A 17,249-nucleotide genomic window follows, 5' to 3' on the forward strand; every position below is an offset into this window, starting at 1 on the left:
AAATATTCAGCCACCTGTTACTTAACATGTGCTAAAGCCATTTCCACAGAAATAATAGGATACCACAAAATAGAGACGATATTAAAAGCAAAGTCTCATGATTGTACATTTTCATACAAAGGTGTGTGTGTGCTCAGTTTTTCTTATGTTTGTGGAGAGACAGATGTTTTTATTTTACAAGACATTATCCCGACTTACAGAAGATTCCTGAGAATTTCCTATAGTTCTTTTCTCCTCCAGAAAAGAAATTTATAATATAAACAGATGCTGGGGTGTGTATGTATATCTTACCTTGCATAAATGGGATCACACTATGATAAGTAAACTGCTATGGACTTTGCTTTTCTCATTTAATATATTTTGGACATCATTCCATATCAACATCTAGAGAATAATGTGCCATATACTATTCTGTTCTATGAATTGTTTAATCATTACAATTTGGTTGTTTCTAACTTTTTTGATATTATAAATGACACTGCAGTGAACATCCTTGTACCTGCATCTTGCAGGACTGTATCTATAGGATACATTCCTAGTAGTAGTGCTTCAAAGAAATAGAAGAATTTAAAATTTTGAGATTAATGGCTGATTTACATGTTATACACCAGAAACCAACACAGCATTGTAAAGCAGTTATCCTCCAAAAAAAAAAAAAACAAAACCCTAGGGACTGACTACTGTCAAACTGCCCTCACAAAGGCTATCCCCATTCATACTCTCACAACTACATATAAATGTTGCCACTCCAGGCTATCATTTAATTTTTTTTAATTTTATTTTTATTATTATTTTTTTTATACTTTACAATATTGTATTGGTTTTGCCATACATCAACATGCATCCGCCACGGGTGTAATTTTTTTTTTTTAACTTTGCAGATCTACTGAAGGATAACACTATCTTTCTGAGCTGCATTTTAAATTATAAAGTGAGGCTGCACATCTTCTTATATGTAAACTTACTTTCTCTTTTTCTCTCCCTCTATTAGTATTCTTTCTTTTATCAATTTGAGTAAGTTATTTATAAATTAAGAAATTTAGTCCTTTGTCAGGTGTTAAGAAAAAACTGGGAAGAACTGCCTCCTGATACATAAAAAAATCATAAGTAAATCTTTCTTTTCTGGATTTTGAGTCTGTCTTCTGTTTAGAAAGGTCTTCCCTACTACTAAGCTAATGAATTAAATTCACCTAGTCTTTTTCTAGAATTTTCTCACATTACAGTTTATCTGTCTGGAATTAAACACTGACATAAGACAAGAGTTGCAAACTCATGCTGGCAGCCAGTGCCAATTAACATGTGGGTATAAAGTAGCTGGGGTTAAGAACACTGGTTGGCGCTGGGCTACTTGTACAGGAGTACCTGCCTAGTGACAGCACCTTTCAGCAATGAGAAGCAGCCACAGCATGAGGGTGGTTGCCAGTGTGCATACCTGGAGGAAGAAAGGAACGTAAAGGGCGAGACAGAGATCTAGCCTTATTTTCTCCTTAAATAGGCAGTTGGTGCAAACCTCACCACCACTACCCTTGTTTTTTTCAGGATTTCTGTCACTATTCTGACATGCAGTTTTTTTTTCCTAGATGAAACTGAATGTTATTCATGAATATATGATACCTTTATATTCAACATCTTTTATATTTCTGTATAGAGTTTTAAAGTTTTCTTCTTCTGGGTCCTTCAGATTTCTTATTTATACTTTTTTTTCTTAAATACTATTCTACATGGGATCTTTTCCTCCAAAGCTAGCAATGTGCATATATACTCATTTTGTAATCCTCCACCTTATAGAATTCTTTTTCCTAGGGCTTTCTGTGTACACAGTCATATCATCTGCAACAACTTGCTTCCCCCTTTTCCAGTATTCCTGCATCTTATTTCTTTCTCCTATTTACTTCATCAGCTAGTATTTTCAGAACAACACTAGTTACGTGGTAATGGTGGCCATTCTCTTATAATCTTCAAAAGAGGAAGTATATTATACTAAAAATAAGCTGGGGCCACACAGACTTGGATGCGAGTCCTCACTCCAAAACACTTACTGTGGTATGACCTTGGTTAAGTCTCCCCGTGTCTCTGTTGCATGCTTGGCAAATATTAACTGCTCAATCAGTATTAGTTAGTAGTAGTAGTAGTAGAAGTAGTAGTAGTTAATTCAATGTGCATGGTAGATCCTGGTTTAGTTGTGATGATCCTATATATTTACATCGGAGAATACCAACCCTTGTACTCAACCCATTCTGAGCACCCTGATGCTAGGCAGTTTTCCCCAGTTACCCTAACAAAGCTCTGATCTCACTCTCCCCTTTATAATTTTAGTTTGTACTTATTCAGAGTATCTTTGTGGCTTTTTTTTTTTTTAACTTTCTGCAAAGAAAAAAATGTTGCCTGTGATATTCCAGTTCTACAAGGATCAAGCCATTAGCCACTACAGTCACCTGCTGACAGTGTGCCCTGAGGGGAATTCAGGATGGAGAAGAACAGGAAAGATTTGGGTATACTGGCCCCTAGATAGTTAACATGAATTTCTAAGAAAAAATTTCAAATGACCCCAGACTCCTGCCTCTTCTCAAACATAGAAAAGCACTGAAAGCATTAACTTGAGATGCCTCTTCTCTATGATTAGCAGTCATCTTTTTATGCATGACTACATGTTTTCCCAGCAAAAAAAAAAAAAAGTTTATATTGCTCTTAGCTCCTCCCTTACATCTCTGCAGTAGTTCTTTAGGGCTATCTGAGAGGCTGTCTCCTGGGCTATACGTTCAACAACAGCTTATTTCTATTTCTATATAAATAGAAAATAAATTGTCCTCAAATAAATTGTAACTCACAACCTTTACGTTGTGTGGTTTTTCTTTCAGTCTATACTTCCTATTGACTTAAGTACTGATAAAACCAGTTATCTCTTTCCTAAGTGAATGTAATGGTACAATATGTTGAGGTTATTAACGTATCTGGAGTAAGCTAGTCTGCTTTATGTGTTAAACATGGAGAAAAGAGTTAATGCTTACCAGCTGATTCCTTTTCCATCAGTTTTCTTAGTCACTAATGCTCTCCAATAGTCATGAGTGCTTTCAATAATGTCAATTGCAAAGTTCTATAATTTAAAGAGATATTCATTAGAATAACAGAAACAAGTTCTTTCCTTTTCTAATTCTGGGCACGGTGCATGGCATGTGGGATTAGTTCCCCAACCAGGGCTAGAACCCATGGTACTTGCAGTGGACACAGTCTTAATCCCTGGACCACCAGGGAACATCCCTGTTCTTTTCTTATTATCAATATTTTACCAAAGCATCATAGCTTCGTCTCTTTTGAATCATTTCCTTGTATCAAAAATGGAAGAAAACCATTTAAATGAACAAATCAACATAAAGCCTGTCTTGTGTCTTTAAACAGCTATTTTATAGGTCATATAGTCTTTAGATGGTAACAATGTGGTTAAATTATGTCTCAATACAGGTAGGCCTACAGCTACAGTTCTGAGTGACACCTTACCTTATCTTTAAATTCTGCATTGAAAGCAAACTCATTTTCAGGTTTTCCATCTGGAACCTTGTACCTCCTAAACCAATCCACAGTAGCTTCCAGGTAGCCAGGTTTCAGCCGCTTGACATCATTAATATCTAAGAAAAGAATAAGATTCTCTTCTCAGATTGCAAGATGTATATGTAATTATTTATGCATTCAAAAAAATACCAAGTACTTTGAAGAGCTATAGGATGGATTGTCAAAAAAGTTCAAATAATGTTAGAACTAATATCTTTTTGAGAAGAGAACATATATACACATTAAATAAAAATCATCTAGTGTCTTAGAATAGCTCTGACACTAAGTACTAAGAGAACAATCAGTACCACAATAATTCCTATTAAATAAGAGGAGGGAGAAATGACTGGGGGCTGCATGAGAGAATAGTTTGGCAAGCATGTGTAACTTCCCAGGGCTCAAACCTGCGTCTCCTGAAATGCAGGCAGATTCTTTACCACTGAGTCACCAGCGAAGCCCTAAGAGAAGGATGTCTGTTTCAGTTGCTCAGTCATGTCCAACTCTTTGCGATTCCATGGACTGTAGCCCTCCAGGCTCCTCTGTCCATGGGATTCTCCAGGCAAGAATACTGGAGTGGGTTGCCATGCCCTTCTCCAAAGAGAAGGATAAAAGATACTAAAAGAGAGGTTGAGGTTGTACTTGAGGATCACTCTCCAATGATGTACTAAAAGACAAGAAAACATGCATTACATATGTTCACTGATAGGTTACTTGTTACATGTGAATAAGCTTTCCTCACTCTACAGTATAGGCATTCAATATCACAATACTTTAGTTCTGGCCAAAAAAAAAGTGTCCTCTGTAAAAAAAAAAAAAAATGTTTGTAAGTTTCTGTATAGTTGTTATCAATGTCGAGCCTCAATGCCATCAAACTCAAGTTTAAATGACTAAATTGCTTTTCCATGCAAACAAATAGAAGATACAAGTACAAAAAAAAAAAAAAATCCATCAGGAAAACTGTAACTGGAAGGAGGAATACGTTCAACAACAGCTTATCTATAATATAAACTCGGCTTAAGCCCAAATTATAATGTATATAGTTAAAGAAAATCATGCATTTTATTATCAGAGTACCACTTAAAGTAGGGAAAGTTTACAAAGTGAACTGGGAAATGTTTAAACACTGATTAATTTCAAGGAACTTATAATTCATATAAAAGGTATCATCTGATACAGAAATAGTTTGAAAATCCAGAAATCCAAAATGCAAGTGTACGTTGTCTTCCAACAAATTTCCCATCCAATTCTATTCTTTAGGCACCAAATGCAAGTCCGCCAATTCAGTTCAGTAATGGCACTGACTGATGGAGTCAGGCCCCACAGTTCGAGGGCTCAGTTCCACAGCAGTGATCCCACTTCAGACGCTGGTGGCAAATTCCAAGCCATGCCACTTGCTACAGTTTCCTACAACTCTCTCCTTGGGTTTGATAATTTGCCAGAAAGACTCATAAAACTCAAGAAAACACTGAGCTTATGTTTACTGGTTTAGTATAAAGGATACAACTCAGGAACAGTCCAATGGAAGAGATGCTTAGGACCCAGTGTGGGGGATGGAGGGTGTAGTTCCCATGTCCTCTGGGGGCGGAGGGAGGCATGCCACCCTCCCAGCACTGCAGTACGCTCACCGTTTCAGAAGGGCTCCACATCTCATGATTCCAGACTTTTCATGGAGCCTCCCCTCCCAGTTCCAGGGGTCAGTGGTTGGGGCTAAAAGTTCCCACTCTCTAATCATTCAGCTTTTCTGTTGACTGAGCCTGTCTGAGGCTAGCTAGGGCCCCACCTTAAGTCCCCTTATTAGCACAAACTCAGGTATAATTAAAGAGGCTCACTGTGAATAAAAGACACACTCATCACTCAGGAAATTCCAAGGGATTTAGTTCTTTGCCAAAAACTAGAGACAAAGATCTATCATATTTCTGTATTCTATCATAGTAAGGAAAAATGTAAGAACTGATGAACTGTTTGACTTTTTTTGATCCAGATATCGAAACGTATGCTGGACTCAGACTAGGGAACCCTGGACACCAGACCCAGGAAAAAAAAAAGTAAGAAAAACTTCAATTTTTGTGCCCCCTGTTGTACTTTATGTATCAATTCTGTGCTGTTCCTTGGGTTCAGCCTCTAATCAGCCCACAACCATGAGCAGCAAGAAATGCTCACTTTCCTGACGACCACAACTGCAGCAGGCGGGTGGCTGGCTGTCGTGGGCCCCACAATGTCAAAGAGGATCACCATGGCCAACCTGGTCACTTTAGTGGGTAGGCCAGCCTCCCCCATGGCTCTGTGTATATTCCCCCCAAAGTTGTGGCTTGTCAAGTGCTCTACTTAATTCTCTTCCAGTTATAACAGATGACGGACACTGCCTTACACTGACATTTAAGGGAAGCTGTATACAGCTTGCACCACAGGGCCAGCCACCCAGAGAAACTTTCAGGGTTCTAACAACACTGACTGCAAGAGAATGACACCCAGAAAATGCTGCTGATGTAATGTGGTGTGGCTTCATTAACTGTGGCCAAAGCACACTATTTTAGCATGGGTACCCTTGTGTACACATCTCCGTGTGGAGATACCCCACATCCAAGGGCAGAGAAACCCCAGTAAGACGGTAGGCACTGAAACGGTTGTGAGGAGATACCCCACGTCCAAGGGCAAAGGAGAAGCCCCAGCAAGGCACCTTGTCTAATGCAATGAAACTATGAGCCATGCCATGTAGGGCCACCCACAGACGGGTCATGGTGGAGAGGTCTGACAAAATGTGGTCCACTGGAGTATGGAACTGCAAACCACTTCAGTATTCTTGCCTGAGAACCCCATGAACAGTACGAAAAGGCAAAAAGATAGGACACTGAAAGATGAACTCCCCAGGTCGGTATGTGCCCAATATGCCACTGGAGATCAGTGGAAAAATAACTCCAGAAAGAATGAAGAGATGGAGCCAAAGCAAAAACAACACCCAGTTGTGGATGTGACTGGTGATGGAAGCAAGGTCTGAAGCTGTAAAGAGCAATATTGCGTAGGAACCTGGAATGTTAGGTCCATGAATCAAGGCAAATTGGAAGTGGTCAAACAGGAGATGGCAAGAATGAACATCGACATTCTAGGAATCAGCAAACTAAAATGGACTGGAATGGGTGAATTTAACTCAGATGACCATTATATCTACTACTGTGGGCAGGAATCCCTTAGAAGAAATGGAGTAGCCATCATGGTCAACAAGAGAGTCAAAAATGCAGTACTTGGGTGCAATCTCAAAAATGACAGAATGATCTCTGTTCGTTTCCAAGGCAAACCATTCAATATCACAGTAATCCAAGTCTATGCCCCAACCAGTAACGCTGAAGAAGCTGAAGTTGAATGGTTCTATGAAGACCTACAAGACCTTTTAGAACTAACACCCAAAAAAGACGTCCTTTTCATTATAGGGGACTGGAATGCAAAAGTAGGAAGTCAAGAAACACCTGGAGTAACAGGCAAATTTGGCCTTGGAGTACAGAATGAAGCAGAGCAAAGGCTAATAGAGTCTTGCCAAGAGAACACACTGGTCATAGCAAACACCCTCTTCCAACAACATAAGATAAGATTCTACACATGGACATCACCAGATGGTCAACACCGAAATCAGATTGATTATATTCTTTGCAGCCAAAGATGGAGAAGTTCTATACACTCAGCAAAAACAAGACCAGGAGCTGACTATGGCACAGATCATGAACTTCTTGTTGCAAATTCAGACTTAAATTGAAGAAAGTAGGGAAAACCACTAGACCATTCAGGTATGACCTAAATCAAATCCCTACCGATTATACAGTGGCAGTGAGAAATAGATTTAAGGGACTAGATCTGATAGATAAAGTGCCTGATGAACTATGGATAGAGGTTTGTGACACTGTACAGGAGACAGGGAGCAAGACCATCCCCAAGAAAGAGACATGCAAAAAAGCAAAATGGCTGACTGGGGAGGCCTTATAAATAGCTGTGAAAAGAAGAGAAGCAAAAAGTAAAGGAGAAAAGGAAAGATATTCCCATTTGAATGCAGAGTTCCAAAGAATAGCAAGAAGAGATAAGAAAACCTTCCTCAGTGATCAGGGCAAAGAAATAGAGGAAAACAATAGAATGGGAAAGACTAGAGATCCCTTCAAGAAAATTAGAGATACCAAGAGAACATTTCATGCAAAGATGGGCTCAATAAAGGACAGAAATCATATGGACCTAACAGAAGCAGAAGATATTAAGAAGAGGTGGCAAGAATACACAGAAGAACTGTACAAAAAAGATCTTCATGACCCAGATACTCATGATGGTGTGATCACTCACCTAGAGCCAGATATCCTGGAATGCGAAGTCAAGTGGGCCTTAGGAAGCATCACTACAAACAAAGCTAGTGGAGGTGATGGAATTCCAGTTCAGCTATTTCAAATTGTGAAAGAGGATGCTGTGAAAGTGCTGCACTCAATATGCCAGCAAACTTGGAAAACTCAGCAATGGCCACAGGACTGGAAAAGGTCAGTTTTCATTCCAATCCCAAAGAAAGGCAATGCCAAAGAATGCTCAAACTACAGCACAATTGCACTCATCTCACACGCTATTAAAGTAATGCTCAAAATTTGCAAGCCAGGCTTCAACAATACGTGAACCCTAACTTCCAGATGTTCAAGCTGGTTTCAGAAAGGGCAGAGGAACCAGAGATCAAATTGCCAACGTCCACTGGATCATGGAAAAAACAAGAGAGTTCCAGAAAAACATCTATTTCTGCTTTATTGACTATGCCAAAACCTTTGACTGTATGGATCACAATAAACTGTGGACAACTCTGAAAGAGATGGGAATACCAGACCACCCGACCTGCCTCCACAGAACTGGACATGGAACAACAGACTGTTTCCAAATTGGGAAAGAAGTATGTTAAAGCTGTGTATTGTCACCCTGCTTATTTAACTTATATGCAGAGTACATCATGAGAAACGCTGGGCTGGAGGAAGCACAAGCTGGAATCAAGATTGCTGGGAGAAATATCAATAACCTCAGATATGCAGATAACACCACCCTTCTGGCAGAAAGTGAAGAAGAACTAAAGAGCCTCTTGATGAAAGTGAAAGAGGAGAGAGAAAAAGTTGGCTTAAAGCTCAACATTCAGAAAACTAAGATCATGCGATAGATTCCCATCACTTCATGGCAAATAGATGGGGAAACAGTGGCAGACTTTATTTTGAGGGGCTCCAAAATCACTGCAGATGGTGACTGCAGCCATGAAATTAAAAGACGCTTACTCCTTGGAAGAAAAGCTATGAACAACCTAGACAACATATTAAAAAGCAGAGACATTACTTTGCCAACAAAGGTCCGTCTAGTCAAGGCTATGGTTTTTCCAGTAGTCATGTATGGATGTGAGAGTTGGACTATAAAGAAGGCTGAGCACTGAGGAATTGATGCTTTTGAACTGTGGTGTGTTGGAGAAGACTCTTGAGAGTCCCTTGGACTACAAGGAGATCCAACCAGTCCATCCTAAAGGAAGTCAGTCCTGAATATTCTTGAGAAGGACTGATGCTGAAGCTGAAACTCCAATACTTTTACCATCTGTTGCATAGAGCTGACTCATTTGAAAAGACCCTGATGCTGGGAAAGATTGAGGGCAGGAGGAGAAGGGGACGACAGAGGATGAGATGGTTGGATGGCATCACAGACTCAATGGGCATGAGTTTGAGTAAACTCCGGGAGCTGGTAATGGACAGGGAGGCTTGGGATGCTGTGGTCCATGGGGTTACAAAGAGTCAGACACGACTGAGTGACTGAACTGAACTGAACTCTTGTGTAAACAGCACGTGTGAAAATGGACACAGTGATCAACAGGATCAAGACTAAATGAAGGAATGCACTCTCAATGTATAAAATTTAAATAATACAGAAGTATCTGAAAGAAAAAGTCAGTCTCCATCTTTTTTTCCCATTGCACTATTAAAGGGTTGGTGTTGAGTCCTTTTTAAATGAGTTTGTATATATATATGCAAATATGCACATATTTAAACACATGTGAGATGATACTCTGAAAGGTAAAAATAACAACAGAAAGGAATAATGTAAGAGTTAAATTTATAAAATTCTTAGAAGGAAATAACTTTGTGACCTTAGATTAGGCAATGGTTTCTTAAATATGATACCAAAAGCACAGCAATAAAAGAAAAAACAGACTGCATCAAAATGAAAACCATGAGTACTTCAAAGGACACCATTAAGAAAACAAAAGGACAAATCCACAAAATGGAAGAAAATACAGACAAATCATATACATCTGATAAAGGTCTAGCATCCAAAACATAGAAGTGCTCTTATAGCTCAAAAACATGATGATACACCCCATTAGAATGGCTATACTTTAAAAAGATAAGTAACTAATGCTGGCAAGGAAGTAGAAAAATTGGAAGCCTTTGAAGACTGTAAGATGGTGCAGCTGCTTTGGGAAAAATCTGGCAGTTCCTCCAGGGGCTAAACATGGGACTTTCCTGGTAGCTCAGTTGATGAACAATCCGCCCACAGTGCAGGAGACCCCAGTTCAGTCCCTGAGTCGGGAAGATCCAGAAGAAGGAAATGGCAGCCCACCCCAGAATTCTTGCCAGGAGATTTCCATGGACAGAGAAGCCTGGTGGGCTACAGTCCAAGGGGTTGCAAGAGCTGGATTTGACGTAGCAACTAAACCACCATCAGGGGGCTAAACATTAAGAGTTACCCCCCTCTTAGGTATATACACCCAGTCAGTCAGTTCAGTCGCGCAGTTGTGTTTGACCCTGCGACCCCATGGACTGCAGCATGCCAGGCTTCCCTGTCCATCACCAACTCCTGGAGCTTGCTCACCCAAGAGGATTAAAAATATATGTCCACACAAAAACTTACACAGGAATGTTCATAGCAGCAGCCTATTCCTAATAGCCAAAAAGAATCCAAATGTCCATCAACAGATGAATGGATCAACAAAACACGATATATATCCACACCACAGAATATAACTCAGCCATTAAAAAAATAAGTACTAATACATGCTACAAGATGGATAAACCTAGAAAACCTAAGTAAAAAGAAACCAGACACAGAAGGCCATGCAGTTTACAATTCCATGTATATGAAATATCCAAAATAGGCAAATTCACAGAGACGTAAACAGTCAGTGATGTCGGGCCTCGGACGAGGAGGGAACAGGGTGACTAAGTACTTAAAGGTACAGGGTTTTCCTTCAGGGTGATGAGGATGTTCTGAAATGAGGTAAGTGGTGATGGTTCCACAACACTGTGAATGTACTAAATGCCACTGAATTCTACACTTTAAAATAGTCAAGACAGTGAATGTTATGTTAATTTTACCACCAAAAAAGGCGGGGATAAAGCACTGATACACCTCACAATGTAGATGAACCCTGAAAACAGTATGCTAAGTGAAGGAAGTCAGATATCATGTGACTCCATTTATGTGAAATGTTCAGATCAAGCAGATCCATAGAGACAGGCCATAGGTAGGTGGTTGCCAGGGCCTGAGGGAAGGGGAGATAGGGAGTGATTGTTAACGCATGTGGGATTTTCTTTTGGAATGGTAAAAATGGTCTAGAATCAGATAGTGGTGGCGGTTAACAGCCTAGCGCGTGTATCAAACCCATGGAACTGGAAACTTTACAGTGATGAATTTTATGACATGTGGCATGTATATCTCAATTTTTTTATTTTTTAAAAATAGAGCAAGTAAGTGCTAGCATGTGGAAAAGGAAAGAAGAAAAGAGGAAAGACAAACTACCAGATTTCTTCTTTCCTGGAATGAAGGAGAACACTTAGTTAGCTAACCACAGGAGTTCAGCAGCAGGAATCACAGTGCTCTGCTGTCAAATGTCTTGCTCCTCCGTCCTTTAACAGTTTGAAGGCGTGGGCTTAACGACTATCATTACAGGTCAAGTCTCGTATGGGGTCAGGTTCAGACCCTACATATTTTCTTACCATTGTAATTGGCTGCATCAGGATCTTCCACATTAATGGCAATGACTTTCCAGTCGGTCTCCCCTTCATCAATCATGGCCAGAATGCCCAGAACTTTCACTCTGATAATCTCCCCTCGTGCACACACCTGAGAGTCAAAAACCACAGCTAGGTCAAAACTACAGAATCAAACTCTGGAAGAAGAGTTTTACTTGGTGGATAATAGGAAATGAGGAAGACGCCAAAATTCTACAAACTTAAGATGGTTCCTGTAAGGAATTTTTAAAAAGCTAAACAAGTGAATGTCCACTAATCCTATCAGAGTTGAGGGTGATTCATGTTTTTTAAACTGTCATTGCTTGTGCTGAAGAATAAGTGCTCCAGAGTTTGTTTCAAACACCTATTTTAATACACCCTCTTTACCTTTTATTTTATAGAAGTCACTGAGTTAGGTAAGTCATACAATAAGCCTGAACTTTATGACTTAAGCAACTGAATGACAACTTTCTTTTCAGTTGCTTACTCTTTTCTTGAGGCTGGGAAAGATCATAAAGAAAATAACCATTAAAAAAAAAAAAGGAAAATAACCATAGCTAGAACCTTAGAGCAACTCTACTTGATAGAGGAATCCCTACCATAAACATGTGGGGTTATTTAACCCCCATGGGGCCAATTCATTAGTCACTCCAAATCCTGAGGCAGGGTTTGCCTTGTTGCCTCCTGGTACCCTTCATCCACTGACTCCTCATCTGCCTTTTAAAGCAATGCAGAACATGTCTAGTTCTTCCACACACATGCATATACTATACATCTTTTCCTAGGTTAGGTTTAAATTACAAATTATAATGTACAAATGCTTAGAATGGAATGGAAGCTTTTATCACCCAAAGAGACATCATTACTTCACTGATATTCATATATTTTATTCACAATGTTTTTTAAAGTAAGAACTTTGTAGATTTCATTGCTCTCATCTCAACACTAAAGAAAAATATGTCAGATTCTATTACCTTGCTTCCAATTTCACACACATCAATTGGGTCATTGTCACCACAACAGCCAGTGTGTTTGTCATTGTGTCCTGGGTCTTCCCAAGTCTAAAAAAAAATAAAAATAAAACATCAGAGTGTATTATTCCTATATGTGTTAATGACAAAAGTAGATCATGTTGGCACTAAAAGATAACATCCCGTGATCGTTCTGCAAAATAGGAATCTTCAGCTATTTATTCCTCATTAAAATGAATCCTTTATTCATGTCTTAACTACCACAATAACCTTAATTAAATGTTGGGCTCCTGTTAAGCTTTAAAATGGATAATGATACTATTTTAAACAGAAAAAACCCAACTATCTAATAACTGAGACAATACGCAAACACAAATGTAGACCCAGATGTTCACTTAAAAAAAATGTATTCAAAGAAAACTGCTTTGGTGAACTCTTAGTACTTATTCTATTAACTAGACTTTTCTTTAAAAGATGTCTCCAAGCAGAGACAGGTAATATCAAGATGGAAATGACATGTGCTGATGGCAAAAATGCCATCACTGGTCAGGATCAAGAATGAGAAATTTAAGCAGGATTTGCTGAAAATGTAAACGGCTGAGTTTCTTTCCTGCTAAACTGTGAGGCAGAGTGCTCACAGAGCCCGGCGCCGGGGAAAGGACGGGCTGTGCTCGCCAGGAAGTCCAGTTTGAAGTGCAGCTGCTGCTTTGGTTCTTTTCCCTCCCAACCCAGAACACATTTCTTGGATTTGTTTGCTTACTCAGCTGGAGTAAAGGCAGGGAGATAAAAGTGATGGGGAAAAGAAGACCAGACCCAACAAAACCAAATTCAACCTACAGAAGAGTGAGGTATTTCAGCAATGTTCTCCCAGAGGGACGACGTCTCAAGGCTAAACAGTGAATCAACCGCAGCACATGGTGAGGTGCTGTGCTTAGACTCGGTGATTACCTCCCAAGCTAGACGGGCTTCCCTGGTAGCTCAGCAGGTAAAGAATCCGCCTGCAATGCAGGAGACCTGGGTTCAATCCCTCGGTTGGGAAGGTCCTCTGGAGAAGGGAACAGCTACCCACTCCAGTATTCTGGCCTGGAGAATTCCATGTAGTCCATGGGGTCGCAAAGAGTTGGACATGACTGAGTGACTTTCACTTCACAAGCTAGATGGGGTTGCCCTATGTTTTAGTAACTTACAGGTTGTTTCATAGTAGATTCCACTTAGTAGACTTAATGGTTAATAAAAACAAACTATCAGCAGGAAGAAAATAAACTGAATATTTAGAAATCTTAAGTGTCACAGCGTTGGTTTAATCAAACCAGAATTTAGTATACACTCAGTAATGTATACTGAATTCTTGCTTCTTTATTCAAATATGAAATAAGAGCCTATACACACTGCTGTTGTGCTAGGGATAAACTGGTAAACAATGCAGATATCCCCTCACCTCAAAGGGACGACTGCTTAGGAAAACAGAACTCCATTATTACTTTACCACAAAGGAGAAATCTGGATGACAGAGATAAAAGTCAACAGCTGTGAGAACTTACACGTCCCAGGTTCTAAGTGCTTGATTCCTCAAACAGCCACATGAGCTATGCACTAGAATATTTCAGGGGGGAATATTACCATCTCAGGGAGGAAGAAGCAGAAGCAAGTTAGGAAATCTAGAAAGTGGCAGACTTAGGATTTGTACCCTCTTCCAGATGGTGCAAAAAAAATCAGTGCTTTTAAGCTCTAGTTTCGCAATAGATCTGCTACTCAATCTGTAATGAAAGAATTTGTGTAGTTTATAACCAGTCCATGTTCAAAAAAAATAGATGTTTCAGAGAAGAACAAACTTTCAAATGTGAAATAGTTATCTTTTAGTTTATCTTGAAAATAAGTTATTTAAGGAAGTATTAAAATGAGTTAATTATCCCCTATGTTTTTATAATCTACTCCACTGGATCATGGAAAAAGCAAGAGAGTTCCAGAAAAACATCTATTTCTGCTTTATTGACTAGGCCAAAGCCTTTGACTGTGTGGATCACAATAAACTGTGGAAAATTCTGAAAGAGATGGGAATACCAGAACACCTGATCTGCCTCTTGAGAAATTTGTATGCAGGTCAGGAAGCAACAGTTAGAACTGGACATAGAACAACAGACTGGTTCCAAACAGGAAAAGGAGTTCGTCAAGGCTGTATATTGTCACCCTGTTTATTTAACTTATATGCAGAGTACATCATGAGAAACGCTGTGCTGGAAGAAACACAAGCTGGAATCAAGATTGCTGGGAGAAATATCAATAACCTCAGATATGCAGATGACACCACCCTTATGGCAGAAAGTGAAGAGGAACTGAAAAGCCTTTTGATGAAAGTGAAAGTGGAGAGTGAAAAAGTTGGCTTAAAGCTCAACATTTAGAAAACGAAGATCATGGCATCCGGTCCCACCACTTCATGGGAAATAGATGGGGAAACAGTGGAAACAGTGTCAGACTTTATTTTTCTGGGCTCCAAAATCACGGCTGATGGTGATTGCAGCCATGAAATTAAATACGCTTACTTCTTGTAAGGAAAGTTATGACCAACCTAGATAGCATATTCAAAAGCAGAGACATTACTTTGCCAACAAAGGTTCGTCTAGTCAAGGCTATGGTTTTTCCTGTGGTCATGTATGGATGTGAGAGTTGGACTGTGAAGAAGGCTGAGTGCCAAAGAATTGATGCTTTTGAACTGCTGTGTTGGAGAAGACTCTTGAGAGTCCCTTGGACTGCAAGGAGATCCAACCAGTCCATTCTGAAGGAGATCAGCCCTGGGTGTTCTTTGGAAGGAATGATGCTAAAGCTGAAACTCCAGTACTTTGGCCACCTCATGCGAAGAGTTGACTCTGCGAAGGAAAAGACTCTGATGCTGGGAGGGATTGGGGGCAGGAGAAGGGGACGACAGAGGATGAGATGGCTGGATGGCATCACTGACTCGATGGACGTGAGTCTCAGTGAACTCCGGGAGTTGGTGAGGGACAGGGAGGCCTGGCATGCTGCGATTCATGAGGTCGCAAAGAGTCGGACACGACTGAGCAACTGATCTGATCTGATCTGATCTGATAGGAACAAGTTTTTATAGGTATTTAAGTCTTTTTTTAAGTAGTAGGTTAAATTTTCATAAGCTAAGCTGAAAAGTACACTTCTCACAACTGCAGAGAGACAGACCTGAGGGATGGCACCGTAGTTCCAGATGTATCCTTTATACGGGAACAGATTTGCAACATAACGGAGTTTTCCTTTCTTCACATCTTGTTTAATTGGGTTTAAAGGGTCCTTTGTAGCAATCTGAAACAAAAAATTTCAAATCATTGTATATTTGTATCTAAAGTAGTATTCAAATAGGGATTTAAGGAATTATGAAATAGGCATCCCTTAGTTCCATTTACATGATATATTTTTACCCTGAACATTTTCATAATTTAAAATAAAAGTTTCATCATAATCAGCCTGTTAAGTGGAAAATTTATTTGAGGTACACAGGAACGAACAAGATGGGGAAAAGAACATTTAATAATTCCAGAAAGCAAAAACTAAAATTAGCTAGAATAAATCCTAACATTTGAGAAAACATCTAACTTCAGCTTTCCTTTAAAGCATTTAGAATTAGTCAAATATTTGTCTATTACATATAAAGTTTTATTACTGTCAAAAAGCTTAGGTGATAGCCAATATCCACAACAAAAAGCCAAATTTATTAGGTGTCATCAGAATAAATTAATACAATGTGACGGAAATTCCAATAAAATTATTTTTATGGCTGGGCTGACTGAAGCAAGCCTGTTAACTACATGGAGGAGTCAACAAAGGAATTAAAGAGAGAAGACAGAAGAGAAAAAGGTGATTCTGGGTTTGGGGAGTGCCAGAAGCAAAGGCGTGGGAAAGGAAAAAGTGCAGCGTATTTGTACAGAATAAATGGTTGAGTTTAGCTGGGGCACGGAAGGAAGACAGGCAGGCAAGGGGAGACACAACTGGAAAACCGACTGGGACTAGAAAGACGACAGCCTTGGACTTCAGCTGTTTAACCCTTGAGCAACTTGGTGTGACCAGAGCAAAACTGACATCCCGTATCTGACTAGCAAAGCTGAAAAATACCTCCATTTTTGCATTCGACCAGCGCGGCACTTCAACGACCATGTGAAACACTTCCTGAAAAACAGAGAAGGGGAGACGGTCACTGGTGCTCCTCTGTCCTCTCCCTTCAATAAACATACTGAGTTTCTTAATAAAATGTTGTAAGGACGGAATGCAAAGAATGTTCCTATAAAGAAAACAGTTTTAAAAAGCAGAACTTGTGTCTCTGAGGAGGGCCATCTGCAAAGCAACCGTCTCCAAAAGCTATGCGTTTCCTCCAGCAACAGTGCAATTACTCAAAATGCTTTTGAGTAATCTATCAAAAGCTTCTATCTCAGAGGCGGTTTATAAGACAAACCCCAAATCAGAACAAACAAAATCAATCAGCTTGATTACCCACCCACATTATTCTCCCAATCTTGCTGTTTTTATGTTTTTAAAAATAACTTTATTTATTTTTGGCTGTGCTGGGTCTGCACTGCTGCACGGGCTTTTTCTCTAGGTGCAGTGAGTGGGAGCACTCTCTAGTGGTGGTGCTCCGGCTTCTCATTGCGGGGGCTTCTCCTTTTGTAGAGCACGGGCTCTGGGCACACGGGCTTCAGTAGCTGCGGCACATGAGCTCAGTAATTGTGGCCCCCGGGCTCTAGAGCAC

General features: G+C 39.8%; 1 protein-coding gene and 1 long non-coding RNA gene across 2 annotated transcripts in view; one reads left to right on the top strand and one right to left on the bottom strand.

Annotated features, from left to right (window-relative positions):
- The window catches only part of LOC139180432 (uncharacterized), a 31,200-nt gene extending 25,581 nt beyond the window's left edge, over positions 1-5,619 (top strand). Inside the window, exon 3 of the long non-coding RNA XR_011564692.1 lies at positions 5,528-5,619. This is a non-coding gene — a long non-coding RNA (uncharacterized lncRNA). The remainder of the gene's footprint in view (positions 1-5,527) is intronic.
- The window catches only part of PPA1 (inorganic pyrophosphatase 1), a 38,318-nt gene that overhangs the window by 3,393 nt on the left and 17,676 nt on the right, over positions 1-17,249 (bottom strand). The window contains exons 3-8 of the mRNA XM_019954168.2: positions 16,619-16,672; positions 15,692-15,811; positions 12,509-12,595; positions 11,520-11,646; positions 3,496-3,623; positions 3,009-3,094 (exon numbers count right to left, since the gene is read on the bottom strand). Of these exons, the coding sequence (XP_019809727.1) occupies positions 3,009-3,094; positions 3,496-3,623; positions 11,520-11,646; positions 12,509-12,595; positions 15,692-15,811; positions 16,619-16,672 (602 nt within the window). The remainder of the gene's footprint in view (positions 1-3,008; positions 3,095-3,495; positions 3,624-11,519; positions 11,647-12,508; positions 12,596-15,691; positions 15,812-16,618; positions 16,673-17,249) is intronic.

Source organism: Bos indicus, chromosome 28 (genome assembly GCF_029378745.1).
Source record: "Bos indicus isolate NIAB-ARS_2022 breed Sahiwal x Tharparkar chromosome 28, NIAB-ARS_B.indTharparkar_mat_pri_1.0, whole genome shotgun sequence".
Classification (NCBI taxonomy): domain Eukaryota; kingdom Metazoa; phylum Chordata; class Mammalia; order Artiodactyla; family Bovidae; genus Bos; species Bos indicus.